Source organism: Polypterus senegalus, chromosome 3 (assembly GCF_016835505.1).
Source record: "Polypterus senegalus isolate Bchr_013 chromosome 3, ASM1683550v1, whole genome shotgun sequence".
Classification (NCBI taxonomy): Eukaryota; Metazoa; Chordata; class Cladistia; order Polypteriformes; family Polypteridae; genus Polypterus; species Polypterus senegalus.
In genome coordinates, this window is record NC_053156.1 from 227,321,819 (window position 1) to 227,349,105 (window position 27,287).

The 27,287-nt window shown below is 39.0% G+C and overlaps 1 protein-coding gene across 1 annotated transcript in view; it reads right to left on the reverse strand.

Moving 5' to 3' along the window:
* The window catches only part of uhrf1bp1 (UHRF1 binding protein 1), a 90,637-nt gene extending 63,385 nt beyond the window's left edge, over positions 1–27,252 (reverse strand). The window contains exons 1-4 of the mRNA XM_039748682.1: positions 26,604–27,252; positions 10,223–10,385; positions 4,098–4,136; positions 2,368–2,459 (exon numbers count right to left, since the gene is read on the reverse strand). Coding sequence (XP_039604616.1) covers positions 2,368–2,459; positions 4,098–4,136; positions 10,223–10,385; positions 26,604–26,647 — 338 coding nt within the window. The 5' untranslated portion in view covers positions 26,648–27,252. The remainder of the gene's footprint in view (positions 1–2,367; positions 2,460–4,097; positions 4,137–10,222; positions 10,386–26,603) is intronic.
* Between the last annotated feature and the right edge of the window lie 35 nt (positions 27,253–27,287).

Sequence of the window (27,287 nt, forward strand, 5' to 3'; positions counted from 1 at the left end):
GTTTGATTTGAACCATATTCATGGTCAAATGAAGTTAAATAGTATTTTGCCAACAAATAATAAGGTGAGTTTGGCTTAAAAAGGATGACTACACCAAAAAGAACCTGATCTTCTCTGTCAAGTATGGTGGGCATTCTGAGATGTAGTGGAGCTGTTTTTCTTCAAAGATCCTGGGAAACGTGTTAGGGTGGAATATTAGAAGGTTTTAAATATAAATCTGTCTGCCAAGAAACTAAAACTGAATTGTCATTGGATCTTCCTACAGGAAAATTATCCAAAACATACAGCATGTCCAAATCACCACAAAAATGTGTAAAGGAACACAAATCAAGCTAATTGTTGTTTCAGTCTCCGGATCTAAACCCTATTGAAAACCTGTGGGGTGACCTGAAGAAGAGAATGCACAAGACAGAACCTAAGACCATGGATGATCTGTAGAGATTCTGCAAAAATGAATTGTCTCAGATTCCCTGTTCTACCTACAAGCATGCTATGGATAGCACCAGATCTTCAGCACCTAAGCCAGAAGTTCCTAAGTATTTTTGTAGGTTTGCTGTTTGTTATATTACTTGTATGTTATATATACTGTATCTCTCAAGTCTCTCTCGAGCTTCTGTAAAGTTTGAATTTCCCCTTGGGGACAAGCAATTAATCAATCTATTCATTCTATGACAGTTAAGAATGTTATAAGAGAAGACTCATTACATTTTTATTGGCAATGTGAGGTTGTACAAAGTATTAAATAAAGCGGTGCCAATAATTGTGGCACTTGTACTTTTGTTAAAAAATACTTAATGATGATTAATTGAAGATTAATTGTTTTCTTCTCAAAATAAACTTACTTCAGTTAAAGGCTGGATTTGTTTGATTGTGAGATTAAGGTAATTCACCAAAAGGTGATTTTTTAATATCCTTTTTTTAACTCATCTTGCTAGTACCATAAAATCTTACATATAACGTCCACTCATGTATAATGCGCATGCTGATTTTGCCCAAAATTTTCAGGTAAAAAACGAAATTCATTTCTAATGTGCACCCTTAACTTTCCAAGATTTTAGGGCAGATGTTGACTTTTGTTGACAGGCAGGGTGAGGGGAATAATCAGCTATAAATGTCGAAAAAACTCACTGTTACGGTAAAGGAAGACTCTCTTTGCTTGGAGGAATGTTAACACTCATTGACTTGCGATGTCCAATTCCTGCATATGCGTGAGTAGCAAAGAGTAAACAATGGCAAAAATGGCATCAACATCTGGCGAGGGAGTGAAGTGAACGTGCAAAGAAAAATACTCCGTGGATGACATTTTGCATATATTTCATTATTTTGAATTGGACTCTGACTTGTCAGATTCCATTTTTAGTGCATGTGATCTGGAGATTAAGATGGAAAAAGAAAGTGATGTGTTGGCATTAACTGATCGGTCCCCAGCTAATCAATGTGCTGAAAATATTGGAGTAGCTAAAGCGTCTATGGCAATGTTCGCCAGGGAGGACCAACACTTACAATGAAAAGTTATACAAACCAGATAGCATCACACTGCGACCTCCACTGCCATCACCTATCTGCCGACACCGCCCCCACGCAGCCGCTGCAGCCAGAGATGGCAAACATACAGCGAGAGTGGCCACAGAACCAGCAACAGACATTTTATGTTGATGTATGTGTGAAACCATTGCTTTGTGTGCTTTTTAGAAAACAGCCTGGTAGCCACTTGCCGCAAACCTCCATCAACCCCCACCCCCCAGCAGCCAGAGACTACTAACACGAGGCGACAGCTCACTGCATGCGGCAAAGGTTTTTGATGATTTATGTGATAAACTATTTCTTTAAAATTATGATTTGTCTGTAATGTGCACCACAACTAAAATGAGTGAAAATTGCAAACATTACATGCAAGATTTTACAGTAATTGTGTATATCAATGTGATAACTAGATGTGTTTATCCTTTTGCTCTTTTATGTTACTTATACATTTTAAGAACAGTTATAAAAGTGCTGTGAATCCTTCTAGGAGAGGATTAAACACATTTAACTGTTTATAAAGACAACTCTAACCCAAACATCAGGAGGAGATAGTTATAATAATTTAGACTATGCAATGAAGGCTTTAAACTCCAAGATGACAAATCTCAATGTTGGCTTACCTGTACTCTCACATTTGAAAGTGTATCCCAAAGGATGTCAAGCTTTTAGTAATGTAACTAACTTCAGGATAACTATATTGAAAAGTAATGCAAATATTGGAACTGAACACAACTGAAACAGTAGCCGCCAACAACACTTTTACCCTATAGCCAAAGATCAAAGTTAATGAGACAATTTATTGCCTTGCAGAAAACTTTATGAAAAGCAAGACTACTTCCTTACCTTTGCCCTGCAGTAATGGCAATAGGCGATGGTCCGTTGGGAGGTCGAGGCTCCTCACAAGTTCTCATCTCCACTTCTACTTTATCTAAAAACTGACAAGGTAGACAAGGAAAATTATATTATTTTACCTTCATACAGACCGTATGTTAATCAGCTTTCAGGATTCAGGGAATCTTGTATATAAAACGTTTTCGATGGAAGTGTGTGTGCATCTGTCCAGCTCAGAAATGAGAGGTGGAGTCAAAGTAAGGTGTCCATCTCCGAGGAAACAGAAAACTCACTTAGCCGCTAATAACACAAATGAGGCTAGCACCTCAGAAGAAAGACAACGTCGCTTAGCCGCTGACATCGGCAAACCGGTATCCTTTTTACTTTTCCTCCTGCCGCTAATACACAAGCGAGACAAGCACGTCGGCAAAACGAAACATCTGAAGAAAGACAAAGTCACCTGAACGCTAACATCGGCAAAATGCTATCACTTTTACTTTTCCTTCTGCCGCTAATGCACAAGCAATGCAAACATGTCAGCAAAACGAATACTCCTAGGACAGAGATGCCCAGAGTAGTTCCTTTCAATTACATGACATCTCTATATTTCAGTTTTTTCTCTGACAATTTCGATAGTTTCTAGGACTCCGGGCATTTTACAGCATGGGCCTGCACAGCTAGTACTATATATACTTCAAAAAACTTGCCAGGTCACTGAAAATTGCTTTAGATAAACGAGGTAACACAGCGCAAATCTGCCTTTGCATCATACTGATTTTTCTCTGTTTCAATCAGCTCAACAAAGTTAAGAATTTATTTTGTATTTGCTTAATTATTAACCTCCTTAGCGATAGACCAGAGCGTCACTCAGGCTGTAAAACAGTGCCAAAAGCTTCAGTCCCGAGTGCGACTCGGACAACGGTAGAGACACGTCTTGTGTAAGACCCGAGGTTTACTTGGGCTGTAAAAGTCTCAACAGCGTTAGTGCCGAGCACTATTCGGGCAACGGTATAGGCATGTCTCGCATAAACGAAAGGCCTTAGAATTACCTAGGCAATGGTATAGACACATCTCCTCCTAGCCTCATAACAGCATCCCATAAGTTACGCCTCTCATCAGCAGTGATGATGAAATGAAGATGCCTTTGGGTAGTAAAATTGAAACGGACAGTGAAAACCAAAATGATTCTGGGAATCCGAAAGTGACACTTGCGTCACTCGTACATGTGCAGTGTGCTGTTCACATTATTATTTATTATTATTATTTGTATCTTTATTATACTTTATACACTTCTGACTTTGTACTTTTAGTGTTTTTAACATTTTACAGTAGAAAGATGAGATTTAATAAAAATGTCATTTTTCAAGCCAAAAATGCAATGCTTTTTACATGTTTTTTTGAGAGAGAACGTTACGCTAAGGAGGTTCATTTTCTAAACCCATTTATTTCAGTAGAGAAATGTAAGTGAAAAAAAATATCCAGAAATTGCAGGGTATAAGACAAGAAACAACATTAAAGATATAGCCAAAATTTGCTGATTTACTCTAAACCAGTGACTTACTGATGACCCTTAGTAGCCCACTTCACATATCAGGACTACAAAGTAATTAATAAATAATAAAAATGCTAAAAGTCTTAATAAAATTTATGAACTTAAATAGAGAATATTTGGGTAAAACTTCACTATATTTGGGTAACAGATAACGTATACAAGAATAGAAAGCAAGAAAAAAAATCTGTACCAGACAAATAGGGCTGGTTTTCAGCTTTGTCCATTGTATCTGTAAAAAGAGAAAAAAAAACACAAACACACAAAGACATTATTAAGTAGAAGAAACTCTTCTTCTGTACTCTTAATGTGCCCACTGCTTTTATGTCATCACTCCTTCCAAATTCCTCAGGCAAGTAAGCAGGGCGGCACAATACCAAAGCAACTTATTAGTACATTATGCTACTCCAAAAACAAATGGCTTTTTATTCACAGCAGTCTCTTCTCGTGACACCAGTAACACCATTTAATGAGTGCAAAAGAGCTGCTTAGTTCCAAAGGAGGAAATATTTTTGCATTTGTACATGATCTCATTGACTTTCACATCTAACATATCTATAAACCTAAGCAATTCAGCATCAAAGCCTCTTACTGTTCATGCCAGACATGGAGCTGGGTTTTGGATATAACCAAATAAAATCTGAATCTTTAAGGCCACATTTACTTTGAAAGTTTTCTAAAAAATAAACATGGACAATGGGGCAATTTATAAGAATATTTCAATTAAATTTTTCACTGTTGTTTTCTTTGTCTAAATTATTATGCAAACAGTAGATTTCACAGATTAAATCTATTTTCATAACAGACTATATCTTAGCTATTGTGCTAAGAGAAAATTTACATTATTAAAATTATCCATCTTCTTCCTGATCTCCCTTAATTCATCTTTACTGTTGCAGGGATGTGCAAAGGAAAAACAAATCTAACGCAGGCTACAATTAAATCCAGAAATCCATTTTCTACCCATGCTTGATTCATGTTTCGGGGTTGCAGGCAACTTGGGTTTATTGCAGTATCATTAGTGCAGGGGAGAAGCCAATCCTGGTTGAAACAAGAGTTGATGGCGAGACCCACTCGTGCAAATTTAATCACATACAGGCAATTCAGAGTTAGCTAAAACGTGCAACTCAACATATGTGGGATAATGTCTGGAATACCTGGAGGAAAATTCATACAGTCAAGATACAAATAAGAAAACTCCGCACAGGCAGTGAACGAGCACACATCTAAATTGTTTCTTTGTAACTAGTATGGTTCTCTATCACCCACTACATTTTAAAGATATTTTTAAATCTAAAATCCATTAGGCCATTTTTAGTTTGTTAACTTCTGTAGCTCAATGTAAGCAAGTACTTTTCTGTATATAATACGAGGTGTGATCAAAAAAATACGGTAAATGTTTCAATTAAAAAAAAAATCATTACAGTAAAAGACACATTGCCACTTATCCCCCTCAAAATACTTCCCATCACTTTGAACAATCATATCCCATCGTTCTTGCCACTTCCTGAAGCAGTTCTGGAAGTCCTTTTTCATGAGTGTCTTTAGTTGCGCTGTAATGGCTGCCTCAATGTCAAATTCAAAATGTTTACTTTCATGGTCATTTTGTCTTTGGGGAAGAGCCAGAAGTCACACGGTACCAGATCCAGTGAAATAAAGTGGATGAGAACAAACTATAATATTTTTATCTAACAGAAATTTCCGTACCAGAAGCGATGAGTGACACATTGTCATGATGGAGGATGAAATTGTTTTCCCATTTCTCAGGTCGTTTTCAATGCACATTGTTTCTTCAATGCCCTAATAAGCCCTTATAATATTCAGAGTTCAAGATAGTGATCCTTGGTATAAACTCAGCTTGCACAATTCCAGCAAAGTCAAAAAGCACAATCATCATCACCTTGATGTTGGATCTTGATTGACTCACAGAAAAACGAAGCAGCCACAACAGAACAACTAAAGACACACACGAAAGAGGACTTCCACAACTGCTTCAGAAAGTGGCAAGAACAATGGAATAAGTGTGTTTGAAGCGAGGTGGAGTATTATGAGGGGGATTAATGGCAATGTGTCTTTAACTGCAATAATTCTTTTTTGAATTTAAATATTCACTGTATTTTTTTTAATCACACCTCGTATATACTGTATTTTTTTCTTTTACCAGATGCTAATATTAATAGATCACTTCAGCTGCTTACTGTTGAAGGTAGTACATAAAGTCCTTGGTGGTGCTGGTGTAAAAGAAATTGCAGCAGAACTCTGTATTAAAGGATCTCTCTAATAGCGGTATTCGGTAATGTTACAAAGGTACAAAGATAAAAAATGCAAAAAAAATCTTGACTCTCCACTAGCATCAAAGCTTAAAATTTGTATATAGCAGATATAAGTAAATGTAAACAAAAAACAAAAAAATAACAACAACAAGGGTTAATAATTACTTTTAGTCACTCAAAAGCGCGATCTTGTGCTCTTTATATCATATTTTGAAAACAAAAAGCATCTCCATCAGCTATAGAAAATTGTGTCTCATTCTATTCAATCATGGTTTGGCTCCATTAGTTAATTTGCAGAGTTTTTTTTCTTTGATTGCTGACTGGTATTGTGGACTGATGATATGCCAGTGGAGAACAGTGTGGGCTTTTTCAAAACACAAGATTATGCACTGTTATAAAGAATGTAGTGTAACCAGTTTATGTCAAGATTTACTGTCAGATGTGACACACTCCCAGTCCATAGAAGCAATTCATAGTACTGCAGTGCTGTGGTGAGATGGGGGGCATGGCTCTGTAGAATATCCCACTTGCTAGAACATTCATATTTCAATCAGATCAGTCAAAGACTTTTTGCGATTTGGTATTTATTTTTTCTATTTTTTTTTTTATTTACCCCTAAATATTGATAAACCGGAATGTCTTCCATCCAGGCATATTTTAGTTTTTTTACCTATGTAGAAAATAGTGCTTTTGTTGGTAAATGAGTCTTGTGAGTGAGTCAGCCAGTCATATCTTTGAGGTGTATATTGTCAGAGATGGCTGGGGTGGCAACCCGGCCGGTATGCCCAGGAGGACCGGAGGAGGGCTTGCACCTTCCCCAGACCATGTGGGGGCGACCGCCCTGGTACCTTTGGGGGCCACGGGTTCAGAGCTTTGAAGCTCCACCCTGTAGGGGCCCGTGGTCACCACCAGGGGGCGCCCCTATGCCTTTGTGTGCCGAAAGTGCTGGGGGTGAAGAATACTGGGGTACGCAGCCAGCACTTCCGTCACACTGGGGTGTGTCGGTGGGAGATTGCCGGGAAGCACCTGGAGCACATCTGGGTGCATATAAAAGGGGCTGCCTCCCTCTATATGATGGCTGGAGTCAGGAGAGTAGAGGATGAGGTCTTAGGAGGAGGCAATGAGGCGGACTGTAGAGTGTGAGGCATTGTCATGGCCAGGACTTTGGGGTTGTTGTGTGCTCTTTTGTAAATAAACGTGTGTGGGGTGATTCAAACGTGTCTGTCTGCCTGTGTCTTGGTCATGTTCCACTTATATATATATATATATATATATATTATACACTCAGCAAAAAAAGAAACGTCCCTTTTTTAGGACTGTGTATTTCAACAATAATGTTTTAAAAATCCAAATAACTTTACAGATCTTCATTGTAAAGGGTTTAAACAATGTTTTCCATGCATGTTCAATTAACCATAATCAATTAATTAACATGCACCTGTGGAATGGTCGTTAAGACCTTAACAGCTTACAGAAAGTAGGCATTTAAGGTCACAGCACTAAAGAGACTTGTCTACCGACTGTGAAAAACACCCAAAGAAAGATGCCCAGGGTCCCTGCTCATCTGCGTGAACGTGCACTAGGCATGCTGCAGGGAGGCATGAGGACTGCTGATGTGGCTAGGGCAATAAATTGCCATGTCCGCACTGCGAGACGCCTAAGACAGCGCTACAGGGAGACAGGAAGGACAGCTGATCATCCTCGCAGTGTAACAACACCTGCACAGGATCGGTACATCCGAATATCACATCTGCGTGACAGGTACAGGATGGCCACAACAACTGCCCGAGTCACACCAAGAACACACAATCCCTCCAATCAGTGCTCAGACTGTCCGCAATAGGCTGAGAGAGGCTGGACTGAGGGCTTGTAGGCCTGTTGTAAGGCAGGTCCTTACCAGACATCACCAGCAACAACGCCGCCTATGGGCACAAACCCACCTTCGCTGGACCAGACAGGAGTGGCAAAAAGTGCTCTTCACTGATGAGTCACGGTTTTGTCTTACCAGGGGTGATGGACGGATTCGTGTTTATCGTCGAAGGAATGAGCGTTACACCGAGGCCTGTACCCTGGAGCAGGATCGATTTGGATCGATGGCTAGGGCCATTCCCCCCAGAAATGTCCAGAAACTTGCAGGTGCCTTGGTGGAAGAGTGGGGTAACATCTCACAGCAAGAACTGACAAATCTAGTCCAGTCCATGAGGAGGAGATGCACTGCAGTACTTCAAGCAGCTGGTGGCCACACCAGATACTGACTGGTACTTTTGATTTTGAGCCTCCCTTCATTCAGGGACACATTGTGAAACATTTTTAGTTTATGTCTTATGGTGTTGACTCTTTTAGTGTTCATACAAATATTAACACATTAAGTTTACTGAAAGTAAAAACAGTTGAAAGTCAGAGGACGTTTCTTTTTTTGCTGAGTATATATATTATATATAGTAATGGCCAACCCCAACATAGACAGACCTAGGACACAAGCCGAGTTTTTATTTTCTTTTTATCTTGTGGACAATGCCTTCCCCGTTCCCACAAGCTCAACACTGTCCCAAGCATAACACAAAACTCTTTCCTTCTTTTCTCCTTTACTCCTCCCAGCAAACTTCGTCTCCCTCCTCCTGACTCTGGCTACCGGAGTAGTAGCTGCTGGCTCCTTTTGTAACGCACCTGGAAGTTCTCCAGGTGCTTGATGACCTATATCCAGCAACACTTCCGGGTGTGGTGGAAGAGCTGCTCTGAAGGGCTCAGCAGCTACAGCACCCAATGGCAGCATCCATAGATCCCAGCAGGGGTGCACCAAACCAACTCACCTGTGGGAGTCCTAGGCACCACTGCAACCCAGGGGCTGCTGCCATATAGCACTCCAGGGGAGGTAACGCTCTGGATAGGCTGGCTCCCTCGGTATATATAATTTAGAATTTACTGTTTCGGAACCTCAGCATTTTCACAACTAGTCATCTGCCCTTAGGCAAAAAATTTTTTTTTCACCTATCACAGCAAAAATACAGTCACTGTATTGCAAAATTTTATAAGACTTAATTGCAATGCCTATATATTAAACATTATTCTTCTAAGTGCCTTTATAAGAGTAATGTAAATGACACCAAAGGGTTCTCATAAGCTAGGTGACAAAAACATCATGGTTTGGTTTAGGCATGTTGGTTTGGATAGCAATTTATTGCTTGGATCATGCTTTGAGTTTTGACTTTAGGACTGCCTTGATAAAGGGTTACTTAAGCTTTGTCACACAAGAACATAATTAAAGGATAAGTTCAGTATTTTTCAATTCAAAGTTATTTCTTCAGAATCATTGTATATATTAATTTGCCACATAAAATTGTGATCTAATTTTAAAAATATATTGTCAGGTCCTGCAGCTTACAAGGGGTCTGAAGGGCACGAAAAGTGGTGGAAAATCTTCAATCTCACCAAATCCATCTACTTTAAAACAGCAAAGTTTCTGATTTAAGAAAAGGTGCCTCCCAAATTTAGGAGGCATTCTTGTGCTAATAAAAGAAAACTACAGAAATAATAAATAACTTCTACTTGAAAAATACAGAACGTATTTAACAATCAAAAGAAAAAATAGACAATAGCACACTTAGCAATGACACTGGTGCTGAATGACCTAAAATTGCAATACTGGGTATCTGTCAATTTTACTTTTGTATGAATGGTGATTCAATGGCTATAATGTCTATTTATTGACTTGAATAAAGTTCAATTTCACTAAGCTTGGAGGTTGAAACTCTTGTCTGTTCTACTTTGTAAAGTATTTTTTAAAGCAATAGCAAATATTTATTAATATATAGATATCTGGAGATTGTAGGGTTATCAAAAACTGGAATTTGCTATACTGCCTGAAATTTTTTAAATCAACTGCAGTCAGTTTTGACCTTGGTAATTTATCAGCCCATCCCGGGTCCAGACAGTCAGACTGTGGTTTAAACAAAATACATCATTCTTAAAAACTCAAAGACATCATTTAGATGAATATAAACTACTACACACAAACACATGTTCACCCGCTCTCAGAAGAGCTTACCCGGATTGCAGCCTTGTTGCAATAGACGCGGGTCACAGCCAACCAGGTAGGTAAATCCAGCATGTTCTGTAGGACTTCTTCATCCAGTTCCAGATTGGAGAGCTGCCCCTCGCCTTTTAGTGTGCTCAAGTTGATTTTATCTGGAGACAAGTTCTTTGTGAACCTGACAGAAAGAGAAGCCATAAATTCAACATAAAGACAAGATGAGAATAGCTCTCAAAATCTAGTACTACCACAGGTACCAACGCCAATAAGATGAGACAATCAAACAAAATGTATTCATTAAAAGATCCATCTTGAAGAAAAGCCTGAAGTCTTCTTCCTTGTACAAGACTATATAAAGACTCTGACTTTGATGTTTTTCCTTTTATTGACTCAAACAGGCCATGGAAAGGATTGATAGAAGAATAATACAGTACATAGAGAGATGTTACTCATAAACATATGATGTCTACATAAAAAAAAAAATCTGATTTTGTACTTTATATATTCAAAGATGCTGAACAGAAATACATGTAGCACAAAGTGTAGTTAGTGTTAAAAAGTGGCCAAGTAAAGAAAGACTGGCAGGTAAGATGGATACATTTTAATAGCCTATACAAAAGAAGTTCAACTTTTTGTCATCTTCCCATTAATAGAATAACTGCCAAGACACAGGTTCTATTAAAATGGTGAGTTCATTTAAGAAATAATTCACCCAGTTACAGGGATTAACAAATATCGAAATGGAGGAACAAAGGACACAACAAAACAAAGTCTGCAGCTCCTGTAGGCCTTTATATCACAGGATCTGTCCTGATTTCTTAAAAGAAGGCTCCCCTGATTACTCACATCCCAAACACTACAAAAAACAACCATCTTCTCAATATGCATCTCTTCTTCCTGCCAATTTGGCTTTGCCACAAATTCTCCTCCAAAACTCTAAGTTTTCAGTCTGGCCTGAAGCAGCTGTAAACTACATCCTGGAGTTGGGCACTGCCTTTTTTAACTACAGGGAATCCAAGCTAAATCTCCAAATTGAGATCCACTAATTTCTTTGAGACCAAAAAAGGGCTAAACCTCCCTGCTACTTGCCCTCGGAGGCAAAAATGACCCGATTCTCTCATCTTGAAACTGTGTGCTGCTGACTATCTCTTAGGTTAAGACAGATTTCTGTCACTCTTGATTTGGGACTGGCCCTGTTCTGACACAAATAGATCAAGTGATGTTTTGGATTTTTTTCAACCAGGAACAAACTTAGATGGGACAACAACAACATTTATTTATATAGCACATTTTCATACAAATAATATAACTCAAAGTGCTTTACACTTTGACAAAATAAATAAATAAGAAAAATAAGACGAATCTCATTAACATAGAATAAAAGTAAGGTCTGATGGCCAGGGAGGACAGAAAAAAAAAAAAAACAAACTACAAACGGCTGGAGAAAAAATAAAATCTGCAGGGGTTCCAGACCATGAGACCGCTCAGCCCCATCTGGGCATTCTACCCAACATTAATGATCAGTCTTCATTGTATTTAGGGTTCTCATGGAAAGACTTGATGATGATGGTCATGTGAACTTCTGGCCTTAATTCCATCAATGTTGGAACATTATGGTACCCTCCTAGTTGCTCATACAGGGACAATTTACAGTCACCAATTAAGCCAAACCTCTCCTCTTCAGAATCTTATAGGAAAGCAGGTTACCCAAAGAAACACCATAATAACCAAGATAGAACACGCCAACTACCCAAAATTGACCAAGGCAGTATATGAACCAAGGACTATGAAGCCATTAGGCAGCACAGCAACCCAGTGCACCACCTCAGCTAAATCAACATGTACTAGTACAGCAAAACAATAAGGAAAGGAATATGCTAACAATGCAAAAATCTCAGAAGAAACTGAATACAAACATGAAAACACAACCTGCAATTTGGAATAACATTCTCCCAAGTGCTCAATCTGAAGACTATTCAAGAGGCACTAAATGCATGACATGATGTTCGTGTATTAAAGGATCCACTCACATGCATACCCAAACAGGAAGAAATTGGAATCCCATCTTTGGGCATGTGGAATGGAAAACTAGAGAAAACCAAAACAGGTATAGGGAGAACATGCAACTCAACACTTACAATGTCCAGGCACAGGATTTAAACCAAGTAGCTGAATGCACTACATACTGTGCCACCATGCTACCCGGAAAATAAAAATGTTTTGCATAAATTCTTATATGACGCAAATAATACATTTAAAGAAAAAAGGATGTTTCTGCTTTATATGTAAAAGAAAAAAAATGGGAAAAAAAGTAGGATTATTTTATTAAATTGCCCCCTACATTTCCTCTTGTAGCTCTCAGTATTAAAGCCACTATAAAATATAACTGAAAAGCAATTCACATGGAATTGAGTCTTTGAATTAAATATAGGCCTCTTGACCAGTGAATGAGAGGGAAAGGCAGATCTTCAGCAGTCCTATGTGAATTGATTTTATCTATAATGTGCACTGGTTTTCATCCATCTATCCATCCATTATCCAACCCGTTATATCCTAACTACAGGGTCACGGGGGTCTGCTGGAGCCAGTCCCAGCCATCACAGGGCACAAGGCAGGAAACAAACCCCGGCAGGGTGCCAGCCCAGCACTGTTTTTATCTATTTAAAATATTTTAGCAAAAAATGTATGTGTTTGCACATTTTGAGCATGTGATTGGAAATGTGACACGTGGATTATGTGACAGGAGTAACATTATATTTTCCCCCTAGATCTTTTTCATATTCTTCTGAGGCAGCAGAGTGATACCAAAAGGTCAGGGAAGCAATAACCCAGGTGTGAAAGAGGTTCTGGCAATCCATCAGGCAACTCAGAAGGGGAAGGCAGGGCTTCTTCACCTAGGATGTTCTCAGCAAGGGTGGAAAAATGCTGAACTGGACTGAGGATGTAGTCTGGTGATGGAAGAAACACTTTGAGGAGTCCCTGAACCAAATGGCCATGTCCTCTATCAAATTGGCATCTCCTCTATGGAGGAGGCAAAGCAAAAAGCTGATAGGGGATCAATGTCCATTTCCCTTATGGAGGTCACTGAAGTAGTTAAGTAACTTCAGTGGCAAGGCCACTTGAGGATGGATATAATCCAACCAGAAATGCTAAAGATTCTGGACAATGTTGGACTGTCATGGCAGCTTTTCAACGATGTGTGGTCATCCAGATCATTGCACCCAGAATGCCAGACAGGGCTGGTGGTCCCCATTTTTTAAAAAGGGGGACTGAATGGTGTGCTCCAACTAAGGAGGAAATCACACACCTGCACCTCCCTGGGAATGCTTATTCTAGGGTGATAGAAAGGAGACTCTATCCAGTAGTGGATCCTTTGATCCAGGAGGGGCAATGTGGATTCCGTCCAGGTGATGGAATACTGGACGGGTTTAGTGGCCTTAGTATTATGTCAATGCTTTTAGCAGATGGCATTGTCCTGCTGACTTCACTGGACTGTGAACTCCCACAAGCTTTTCGACAGTTTGCCCCCAAGTGTGAAGTCTGAGGCCATGGTTCTCTGTAGGAAAAAATGGAATGTCCTCTCCAAGCAGGAGGTGAGTTACTGTCTCATGAGGAGAAGTTTAATTAGCTTAGGGTCTAATGAGTGAGGAGAAAAGGGATGTTGAAATTAATTGACAGATGAATCAGGGTGGCAAGTGCAGTTATGATGTTGCTATACGGTTGTGAAGTGGTGAAGAAGCTAAACTAGAAGCCAAAGCTCTCGATTTACCAGTTGATCTACGTCCCTGTCATCACCTATGGTCATAAGCTTTGGGTAATGATAGAACGAGATTGCTGGTCCAAGCTGCCAAAATGACCTTTCTCTTCGGGGAGTCTGGGCTCTCCAGATATAGAGAGAGAAGCACAGACAAATGCGAAAGGCTTGGAACAGAGTCACTGACCCTCTGTATCAAAAGGAGCCTATTGAGGTGGTATGGGCATTTGATGTGGACATATAAAAGTGGAGGTCTTACATGCATGACCAGCTGGTATAAGGGGAAGACCAAAGAAGCACTGGGAGGATTATCTCCACCAGATGGGCTGGGAACAGTTTGGCTAGGGAATAGGATATATGGGTCACACTGCTGCGGCACGGTTTTGGATAAGTGGTTGAAAATAACTGAATGAACGAATATTTTTACATGCACTCCAAGACATTGTACATTCCTTTCCCAAAATACACAGACCAACTTTCAATCCTGAACATGAGTATTTTGCACTTATTACTAAAAGCTTAACCTAGACCTAAGATAAGAACCTCTGATTTATTTATGTATGTTTCCATTGCTTTGATTGAGCAGTGACATGGAATACATTTTATATGAAAAAAAATTTGCTTTCACAAAAATGAAGCGGCAAAGGCAAATACACCTTTTTGCAAGAAGTACATTCTCTGTAAGCAATGTCCAACTTCTGGAAAAGGCATTCACATCTGTATCCTAGTTTTCTAAAATAATGTGTGCAATTCATAAAACTGCTTGTCAATAATGCATATTCTGAAGTTCTCCATACGTGAGCACAGAACATTGTTTAAATCAACATTACTCAAGTAAGTCCCAAAAACTCTCAGAAAAGTCCCAAAACCTCTTAGAAAAATCTGACACAAACGTCACCTTTATATACAGGCAATTTTTTCAACACTGATCAAATGATATGTTGATATCTATTTAAAGTAGAATGTTCTCTTTCAACATCCTGTGCATAAATAAAAAGTTTGGTGATAAATGCTTTCAATGCTTTTTGTGTGTTGTGAAACAGGAACTGTAACTGTGACATGTAAAGAATGGGAGAGATAATTGGTTTGATGTGGTTCATGGAGTGGTACAACAGGGAGACAGCTATGAAGAGTGATTTAGTGTGAACTGCTGCGCTCCATCTCCACCTACAACTGCAAACAATCCAAACTACTAACAGATTTATAAGATGGTGCCAAAATGAGCACAATTCAGCACCTGAGCCCCAACCACAACAGTTTTTGGTTGAATGATAAAAGGTACATACCCTTGAGTAGGAACTTAAAAAAGTTCTAGGATCTACAAAAACCTTGGTGGGAATGACACAAAAGTCCCTGAGTTTCTAAAAAGTTTTTGGTTCTTGGAAAACGTTTCTGCAACTGGAAAGCACCTATTGACAGTCTGAACAGGTTCTACATGTGGCGGTTAAGCTTGTTCACATGCAATGTCATGTTCAATAAAACCATATCTTCTCAAAGCTATTTATTCACACCCTCTGCTTCAAAATAGCAATTCTTTCCAACCAAAAAGTTTCTGACATGGTCAATGGACAGCACAAACTACAGAGAATCTGTAAGCCTTTGAATATGTTATTTCTGAAGCTGTATGAAGGCATATCAAATATTCTGAAAATACTGTACATTATCAACATTCTACAATTCAGTGCTTCAAATTTCTGCACAAAGATTCTCCTGATATACGGGTCAAATTAATTTATATAGCAGGACATTCAATCTGATCCTCGACTAATTTGACTAGTTTTTGTTTTTGTTTCTATTTTTCTGTCTTACAAAAATGTCATTGTTATCACCTCTCTGCTTTTTAAAACATTCCAGCTTCTTCACAAATGAACGAGACACAAAATCTTGCAAAAAATGCCACAGTACATCATTTCCATCCACACACTTAATGACAGCAAGACTGGAAACAAATTTATCTTTTAATGCTTGTTTGTTAGACTGACACTGACTGTTATTTCACCAATAAACCATTCAACAGTTATTGTAGATAGAAGCATTTCATAACGCTTACAATGATTGTTTGTTAAACCATTAAATTAATTCTCAATCACACAGAAGGCTTCCTTAATAAATTCCTCAATAATGAATGGTTGCCATGTTTGTAACTTGCCTCTGTCACGTAATTTCTGCCAAGGCCTATTTTTTGATAACATTGTTCTTTTTCTCATATCTGGAGACCATTTCATTTGATTTTTGCATACTTTATGTGGAAAAAAAAAATCCTAGACTCTTGGAAGTAATCTGATGTTTTGTTTCAAGATACCATAATGCTTAATAGAAAATTCAGTCCAATGCACACACCACTCTTATCTTTTTTGTGACACAGAAACAAATTATTCCCTTGAAACATTCTGAAATGTGCAAATATCAGGTATACATTTGTGTTGTCATCACTTTTACACCAAGTTATAGCTCATTATATGTATCTGTATCCATTTCTACTCCTCACTGTTCATTAAAAAAACTGAATCACCAGTTAAACTAAGACACGTACTATCTGAATTTAGCAAAAAACAAAATATTTAATTCAATGAAAAACAAAAACATTTTTTATATTTTTAGGGTTATCAGTGAAAACAAAAAAAACAAAACAGGTTTTGCTAAAAAAAAACTCCACTTTAACCAAGTACCTTCAAAGCCTAAAAGTCAAAGTCTACTTTTTAGTGAGGCTAAAATACACATTAGAAATTGCTTTGGAGACTGTCTATAACATCATGGCACATTTAATTTCTCCTCCAAAACCCCACATTTTTAATGGGTTAGATTTTATGCTTGGTAAGTTGAATTTGCATTAATATATAACGAATGCAAAAAAAAAAATATTTGGAACATTACATAAAAGTCTGATTGGAGGTCATTTTGTTATTTATATTGTATCTACTTGAGGCTACCTTGACATCACCTCTTTACCTCTTCATCAATGATAGATTGCAATGGCACCCAGTATGCAAGTGAAAATAATGTTGACCAGCAACTTTCAAAAAGACTGGCATCAACAGTCATATCTCAGTTCTAAACAGAAGATCCCTGAAACTCCTTGACAATCCTGAAAAAAAAGAATCTGGTTCAATCAGTATATGGCATGGAGGGGATGGAACTGGCTTGTTGATATGCAAGTAAGAATTTCACTGTGCTCGGTACACATGATTATAATTACCCTATAAACCTCTAAACTACAAGGACGCAGATTGAGCCACTACAACTAATTCACAGTAATGAGCCTGGGGAAATCACTTAATACGTTAGTGTTTCAATAGCAGCACATTCTTTCAGAAACTTCTGTAAGCTGATTTATTTACCCATGAAATACTGCACTAAGCAATGATCATCAGTGGACTTCGATTTTCAAACAAATGTGACAGAATCCCTTTTATGCACTCCCGCCTGTTTTGTAAACTGAAGCTCTGTAAGCCTGCAGCTGTTCTCATGCATACATTACGTGCCACATCAAAGCTGCTGCTTCAGGCTTAAAAAATAACAAGGTCTAATTGATGGGGGACAGAAAGCAGAGTAACAACAATTAAAGCCAGTGTTTCAGTCTAAATGAACAAGTGATAGGATGAAACAAGTGAATGCACATAGAGAAGCACCTTCCCAGAACTTCAGGCATTGGTCACTATGGTAAATGAAGCTCTTAGATTCTGTGCCATTTTGTTGATCACAACCAATTAGCTAGCACATACAGTATGTAAAAACATCAAAAACAAGCTGGATGATTTAGATCAGTTACAGGATTAGTAGATTTCTGAAATTAACTTAAGAGTTCACCCAGTTTACCTTCAATTGTCTGCAGTAAACTAGCGGTTTTCATTATGGTATGTGACATAGCCATATCCAAGTTGCAAAGCTGCTGGGCTTCCATCTAATGGCATATCTATGTCACCTTCCAGGTAACAAAGAGCTCACAATAATAAAAACAAGGCTGCAGCCATCTCCGCTGCAAAAATAAAAATAATGTGAACTCCTAACAATTATATTTCAGGTCACCAAATAAAAGAGGATATGAACCCAAACAGGTAAAGGCAAAATTATTTGGGATATAGCAAAAGAGGACTTCTAGTTCTAGAATGCAGGTTGTCTCAGATTTTTGGGGTAAAATTCTAGATTGTATAGCTACAAAAACTAGATAAATAAAAGTTTGAAAACTAACATGATCAGACTCTTAAGAATAAATCTTCAGAAATGACAAGATCAATCAGCTGAGAAAGCAGTAGAAATCTTTACGAATATGAAAGAATCTGAGTCTCCTGATGTAAAACTGCAAACAAACCTTAGACTAAAGAAAGGTGCTTCCTACACGTAAAGATGCAGGTACTTCCTCCCTCTCTGCCACTTTAACAAGCACTTTATGGGTACACCAAGTAACTTGCAAACTAAACAACTCAGTTATGAGATGGACAAATGGATCAAGGTGAGGACAACTCAGCAAATCGTGATCTGAATGAATTGTGCTACACCATTCTAGGCAGGATGGCACAGATTACTTGGAGAAAACTTCATGACTATAGAGTTACAAAAGCAGCAAAAGAAAAGCACTATGTCTTTTCGATTTAGCAAATTAGGGGCCCCTAGAATAACACTGCCACTCTCACAGAAAACAGTATCTATCTCCTACAAATAAAACATTTTTTTTCCCCAGAAAGGACTGTCATTTGGAGATTTCTAAAGATGTCATCTTAAGAGTGAGTTCTGCTGAATAAAGGTGCAGACCTCTGAAATAAGGTATGATTATACTTTTAATTTGAATGTGCACATTTCCTGGATGCAACAGGAATTCCTAGGAAAAAATATGAAATATTTTCAGAAAGGGCAGAATGCTGCATGTCTTTGTGAAACGACTAAGACTGAGATATACTGTACATCAGGAATAAAGGCATCAAACTGCAAGGGTCTCATCTACAGTGAGGTACATCCAAAGTCTCGATAAGCACAACAAGTAACTAGTGCTATAAGCTAAAAGTGCCAAGAGAGGTCAATGACTTTGCCAGAATAATAATGATCTACATGAGTCACCGCTGCAGCTAAAGTCTCATCATTACTTTTGCAGTTTGCCGCTTCTCAGTGTTGTGATTCTGTAGCAGCACCCAAGGCTGGTGTTACTCGTTTCGTACAACAGTGCCCCTGTAGGTCGACACTTCAAGAAAATGGATTCATGCTTGAGCTAGTACAATGTGGTGTGCCTATAAATTTCCCCTTGGGATTAATAAAGCATCTATCTATCTATAAGCACTTAATCAAGAATTGCACACAATGCAATGAAAAGAAGCAGTTGTTATCCAGACACGGTGCAGATAGAGGTCATGGGAATTTTAAGAAAATCACTACATGGCTCAGCCTCTAACTGCATCAGTTTGACAGAAACTAGTCTGTATCCATACTGCTCTACACTAACCTTCTCTGACAAACTTTTGGTCATTATCCTTTCCGCCCTAGCAACTGTTGTTGAAAGTGGTGTTGAAATTACAGCTGTTGCTCAAATTATTACGTTTCTGGGGAATCTGACAAATCACATCAATGTGCTTTCCACTCCAAATATAATGACTTCTTTCACCTACTTTAAACTCTGTTTTACCAATAGTTTTTCTCTATTGTTGTTCCTGGAATTTAGATTTCACTTTTGCAACCTTACTTCCAAAAACAGTTGGAACAGAATGTCCAATGCAAATAAAAACAGAAAGCAGTGATTTGTAAATGCTCTTTTACCCATATTTAATTGAAAACAGTACAAAGACAAGACTGGTAGAGCTTAAACTAATCAGCTTAATTTATTTCGGTAAATAAACACTCATTCTAAACGTGAGGCTGCCACATGTTCCAAAACAGCTGGAGCAGGAGTGTGTTTACCACTGTGTTACATCACCCTTCTTTTTAGTAACATTCAAAAATCATTTGGGAACAGTTGAAAACACTACCTGAAATTGTAATGCTAAAAGTGGATTTTTATTCCAACATGGGTCTTACTTGATATATGACTTCAGCTGCTCAACAGCCCTGGGTCACAGTTGGAGTATTATGCATTTCATAATATGCCACATGTTTTCAATAGGAGACAGGTATGGACTGCAGACAGGCCAGTCTAATAAGTGGACTCTCAAACTGTGAAGCCACACTGTTGTAATATGTGCTGAATGTGGTAAGACATTGTCTTGCTGAACTAAGTGAGTATGTTCCTGAAAAATACATTCTGCTCCAAAATGCGTGTGTACTTTAGCATACAGAACTTATTTTAAAAGTGGCTGGCACAAAGCTGGCATTAAGGGATGCATTTATTATTGTAACAGTTGGGATTATAGCATCTGCGGTGGGCTGGCGCCCTGCCCCGGGGTTTGTTTCCCGACTTGCGCCCTGTGTTGGCTGGGATTGGCTTCAGCAGACCCCTTTGACTCTGTAGTTAGGATATAGCGGGCTGAATAATGGATGGATGGATTATAGCATGAAGGCAGGATTTAAGAAGTATGGTGGGGATGGGGTCCTGTACACAAGTAGTCGGCCTCATCTTAGAAAGAAGGTTGTTAACAAACGCATATGTGACTGGTGAAAATTTAGAATAGGAGCTGCATAGAGTGGGAAGACAGAAAAAAAATATAAATGGATGATGTTAGTTGAATTATTTAGAACTTAATTATGGAAAAAGTGGAAGAATTTTTCACAGACTTCGGTAGAGGTGGTAATTGGGCCTGATGCAGGCTGAAGTAGTTTATTAACTACAGAGAACACATCCCTCAGGTTATCATGGCCACTTTCTATTATTCTGCCATAATGCATGTTCTTGGCTGCAGTTAGTCCATCTATATAAACCCTTTGGTGGTCATAGAAAGCCTGGATATGCAAAGTGAGGCCAGTAGACCGTAATTCTGAACTATACCATGGAGCTTAAAGAAACCTCCTTATGTTTTAAAGGAACTATTTTATCAAGTGGTGAATAAAGTGGCTATAACAGTCAACAAGACTATCAAGTGCGGATGGAATCGGAGAAGACAGAAAAAGGTCAAAAATGGATCCAGCAAGGATAAGGAGACAGGTATTTTGTAAGGTTTGTGATCTTAGAGTCCTAAATCACTGATATAAGTGTTGCCAACAGGTAAGCCAGATGTGCAGATCAGGGCCAGTATATGACCACAGAGTGGGTAGGAAAATCAACATGTTGCAACAAATCACAACAGTCCGGCAAGGACAGGAATTAATTTCTCAGTTTACATGTAAAAATGTCAATATGGATGTTGAAATTGCCAAGAAGAATGACTCTCTTGGAAGGGAACTTAAGTGGGTTAAAAGTTCAGTCAGATAAGATAAGAAAGACCCATTGAATTTTGGGGGACATAGACAACAACAACAGGACCAGATTTCATTATTAGGTTAACAGCCAAACACTCAAAAGACAATGGACAGTCAATTGGGATTCATTTGATGTTTAACTTTGATCTAGCCATTACTGCGCCCCCTCCACCTTGTCTTGAGTTGTGAGCCTCTAAGAAGTAAACATATCTGAATGCCATCACCTCTGTGAGAGAGGTAAAGTTATTCAGTTTTTGCCAGACTTCTGTTAAGCATACCACATCATAGTTGGAATCTGAAATGAATTCTGATAGCACCAATGCTTTGCCATTAAGAGATTGTGGGTTAAACAATGCAATATTAGCTGAGGAGGGTCCATTGTACACAGATTCATAGCCAGAGGTTATTTTAGCACATTGAAAATTTGTTACACTGACAAAGTCAGGAGTAGGATGGGGTACTGTATTTCAGAGCAAATGCTACTGGTGAACTTTTATTTGCAGCCTGGCAGAGGCGATGGCCTGACCTGCGATGTAAATATTTTGGGCGCCAAACAAGGCCATTGTCTTTTAGGACATTCTACTTGCTCTGAACAAACTGTTTAATATGAAAGAGTTTATCATGAGAATATTTCAGCACAGTACAGAGCAATACTTATCTGATAGAAGCAGAGATCCGGCGCAACATAGCAGAGAAGGTGAGATGGACGGGCTGCAGTGGTGCAGATGAGTGATGAAAACAAAGCAGCAAAAATCCAGAAGAAGCCAATTAGCAGATATTACAAGATGCACATGAAAGATAGCTACCAGAATTCGGAGGTTCCAACATAAAACAACATGCATATAGCGCTGGGTATTACAGACATGATCGTCCAAAAGCCACAAGCCAGGTGGCTGCAAACATCAGATCATTTCACATTCATAACCAGTCAAACCACATACACAACAAATTGACAGTAATCCAGCGTATCCATTATAATAAAGGAGACAGAACATCCCCAGCTCTTAGATCTCCATGGTACAAAGAAAAAATGTTCGTAGATCAAGCATCAGGCAGGAACGGGCAATCAAAAGAAAGTGTTGCCTAGTGAACCACAGAAAGATTCAGTTGTCCCCGAGGCTGCAAACCCAGTCAAGGTAAAGTTCATAAATATAAATCCAAAATCAATGCAATTCAAGTCAACTGCATCCATTAATTGTACGTAAAAAAAAAAAAAAAGAGAAAATGAAAGAAATGCGAAAAGTGCAAGGTTAATATGAATTTTAATGAAAAGAATTAAGTATTAGTTAACAAGGAGGAGCAGCAGCAACATGTGAGCGCCAGCGTCCCCTTACCTGTTTGATAGGTTACAAAGACGTTACAGGTGTTTCTGAATGTTGAATGGCTTCCACTTTGTGTAGTATAGTTTTAGCTTTCTTTTGTTGATGCTGCAACTAACTGTGTTTACGGACAACAATTTTCAAAGTACTCGCAAGCCCATGTACTTAGATTCATTACATAAGAATGTCATTTTTCATGCAGTGCCATCTGAAGACTTAAAGATAATTCAGCATTGGTTTGTGACCTAACCCTGTATGTACACAAGATCATCTTTTGATGATAGCTTGGACTGGTGATGATGAAATCCCCAAACTCTTTGCAATCATATGTTAAGAAATGTTATTTCTACAAAGGTCAAATATATGCAAATGAAATTTATCACAAAGCTGGGAACCTCTAGTCATACTTGCTTGTAAATGACACAGCCTTTTGGGGATGCTTCTTTTATATCCAATCATAATAACCTCACCTGTTACCTAATCTCCTATTTACCAATGGAAAGTTACAATCACATTAATGTATTATTATTATTATATTGCACAGGTAACTAGGCACATGTCCTACTGTCGTGGAATATTCAAAATTGAAATTAGCTGATGTTTACAATTTTCATTTTATGGAGGTACAGTATATATACCTCATATCTAACTTGTCTGTGCACAGCTTTTAGTTAAATATGGTTAAAAAAGCATTTAAAAATCACTGCTTTCTGCTGTTATTTGCATTTACTTACTTTCTGAATATTTTTGAACTAGGGTTCAACAATGCTTTTACATAACAAACCCCATATTGAACAAAAACCAGATGAATTAGTTCTAATAAACTCTGACAAAACATTTAGTTGCCATTGCCGGCCCTACCTATGGCCTGCTAATTTAAAAGACAGATTCACCTGCAAACTGCAGGTCTGCTGAAAAGCTGACCCTAAGGCCAAACAGTTGTGTAATGGCGACAACCACACTCCCAAAGAAAAATTTAAAAATTGTGCAACTTAAAATACGGCAAGCTTACTTGCCACTAAAGCGTTTTGTTGAGACCTCTAGTGCCAGCTATTTTCTAATCTGAAATGAACCTAGTGCCCCAAATCACACAACATCTGCTCTGTCAGCACAGCCTTCCCACACACTGGGGAGGCCCTTATGTTCTGCGCTTGGTATGAAGACGCAGCAGAAAGTTTACAATCTGCTTTGCTTTCAAGTGTGTTTCCTCAAAGGCTCCATTATTTTTGGTTTTATATATTATTGCCTTATCAAACCCTGCTGCTGGACAGGTTGCAATTTTAATTGCTTCATATATTTTGTGGCAGATTTGCACCTCAACAACGTGACAAAATGCACAATTTTCAGTTAAACACCTCATAGCTCACCCTTGTGTGTGTCAGTGTTTAGCTCTAAACTACGATATGTCACAGTGTTGCCTTGTGGCTAAAACAATGGACTATATTGCATAACTTGCTAGTTCAATCTCCATTGCTGACTCAATACTGGCATTCAGCCAGCTGCTTTACCTATCAGGATTCCAGTTGAAGACACATAACTAAATACCTGAAATACTGCAATCCTGCAAGCTAGTTTAGTCAAATGCTTAAGCTAAACAATGTACTGTAAAAGTACTTGACAATATGAAAAACTGAAACAGATTGACACATTGGAAAATGCACACACACTCATTGGCCACTTTATTAGGTACACCTGGGCTGGACCCCCCTTTTGCCTTCAGAACTGCTGTAATTCTTCATGGCATAGATTCAACAAGGTGCTGGAAACATTCCTCAGGGATTCTGGTCCATATTGATATGATAGCATCATGCAGTTGTTGCAGATTTGTCTGTTGCACATCCATGACGTGAATGTCCTGTTCCACCACACCCCAAAGGTGCTCTACAGGATTGAGATCTGGTGACTGTAGAGGCCATTTGAGTACAGTGAACTCATTGACATGTTCAAGAAACCAGTTTGAAGATAATTTGAGCTTTTTGACATGGGGCGTTATCCTGCTGGAAGTAGGCATCAGAAGATGGGTACAGTGTGGTTATAAAGGGGTCGACATGGTCAGCAACAATAGTCAGGAAGGCTGTGGCATTTAAACAATGCCTAATTGGTACTAAGGGGCCCAAATCTGATGCTCAGTTTGAACTTCAGCAGGTCATCTTGACAATGTCTACAAGCTTAAATGCACTGAGTTGCTGCTATGTGATTGGCTGATTAGATGTTTGAGTTAACAAGCAGTTGAACAGGTGTACCTAATAAAGTGACCGGTGAGCATACATGCAGAACAGTAAAGACCACAGTTAAGATCAAAGCTATGATTCTTTTCCGCTAGCACTAGGGTTGGTCATGTTTCTGTTTAGTTTCAAATAACTTTTTATCAAAGGTTCTTTGAACTCTGTTAAATTCTAGGCTAGCTGTATTTCCAATTTCTATGTGGCATCTGTGTTAATAGGAGTAGAAGCTGTACAGTAGTGACATGATGATTACTGACTAACTGCAGCTTTTGTCACTGGGCACACAACAACTGTAGTTTAAACATTTTAAGGCACTTGCTTTAATTGTCTGAACTGGCTTTTTTGTGCAATTTTATTTTTATATAAAATGACATCACAATGCATTTTAACAACTGATGAAGTGCAAGCACTCACTGCAGTCTGGGCTGATGTAAGCTGTCAAGGTGACTTCGAAAATTTGATTAATAATGGCATCAACAAATAGACTGCAAAAAAACAATTTGGCATCAACAAACAGACTACAAAACAAAAACAATTTGTTCACTGCTTAAAACTGCATGTGTATGTTGGCTGGAGTAATTCCCTCTAGAAATTTCACATGGTCACAACCATCCATTGCTTACATCTGATGCTAACAAGGTAAACAGTACTGGCTCCTTTAGTATTCACATTTCTAACAGAGATATGCCTATGACTGGCTTACAGTCTGTTTCTCCTTCTTGGGTTAAGTGGGAAAAAACAGCACTCATGAACACAGCATTAGAGGAGCAGATCATTAAAAGGACAATAGGAGAAAAGACGTTAATATTAAGAATCAACAGGCAAAACGGAGCCTAAATTCATCAGAACAGAGCTCACACCACATACTGTACATAAAAAACAAGATCAACTCAGCTAATATAATATTCTAAATTGTCCAAAACTTCAACACATTGAGGGAAAAAAATGGTATATCTGCTTAAGTGATTCACATCCAAATAATGTGGAGGTGTGAGGTAACTAAATTGTACCAGTGGGAGTGTGTCAAATAATGAACGGCGGCCCCTGATTTGTACCAATTACTGCTGTGAAGAGTTTCACTGCTGGTGACCATGGCCAGGAAAAGCAAAAAAAGAAAAAAAAAAGGATAAAGAAAATGGAAGGATAGCGAGATGACATATTTAAATGATGACAGTAAATGCAGTGGTTTTTACTGCTGAACGTAAACTCACTGATTCGGAGAAGTGACTCCACATTGAGATGTGTGGAATATATGCATCACTGGCAACGCAGACTTAATAGTGGTCGTATCACCGACAACGTTTAAATGCCCAAATTTGTTTTACCTAAAGGATCCAATAAAGTATTGGGAAGTATTAAAGCGAGATGAGGGGTTTCGTGGCTGAATGCTGTAAGAGTCGTACGAGTTACACTTATGTGGCCTCTGTATCTTTGCAACTTTTAGTTTTGTTCAGAAACTTCAATCTAACTTGTATATAGCGCCTTTCATGCAGACAAACTGGCGCAGTGTTACTGTTTTGACGAGGTACAAATGGTATTGCTGTGTGAAGGTGCCCATCCTGCCAAACAAAAATATCTATCACCCATCGGCATCAACTCTTGGACCTGCCCCATGGAGAACTAGAAAAACACTCAGCCCAATCGTCTAGTAGCTCGCATCGCCCATCATCTCTCCTCAGAAAAGGAGATACAACTCCGTGCTCTCTTTCTAGATCGAACCTCTGATTTGCTCTCAAGCACACTGGCGACGGATTAAACAGAAAACCGCAATAGTACTCTCCTACCTGGACAAATGCTTCAGGATCTGCTTCTTGATGATACCCGCCATGCTGCTTGATTAGTGGACGGAGTCCCCCTTGGCCCTGCGTTTGCTGGCTCTTGCTTGAGAATATCTGTTCTCTTACTGGCTTTTAACAACCATTTTGTGTCCTCGGTCTGGGCACTTCGCCACTCATTTTGGGCTCGCCAGACGCATACTCCCGCTTGCCTACAATTCACATTGTACAGCCGAGGAAACTGCACCATCGGTTGTCGCCATCTTGGCTCTTGTCTTCCACGGTAGCGCGCGGGTGACAGAGCCAAAATGGCGCGGGTTTCTCCGCGACACTAGGCTACCGGAGTCTTGGCAAAATACTACTCTTCGCCGCCGCCTGCTGCCCGCTTCGCAGGACAGCATAGGCGAACAGTGAACCTTGTGTACAAGTCACTTCGGCTTGCTGTCACGAACCGCAACCTCAACTGGATCCGGGCTTGAACAGACAAAGGAAACAATACAAAAGGGAGACAAAGAGAGCGCGAGAGGCGCAACTCGTTCTAGACATCGTGTTGGTTACATAAAGATACAAATGTCAGGATAAAAATAATAAAGCCAGGTTGTAGGAGATTGCACCAAAGCCACGGCGCCGCAGTCTCGAATTCCAACGTGACTGGGTGACTAATGCAGCTGAACTGGACAGGGCACCTCCCAC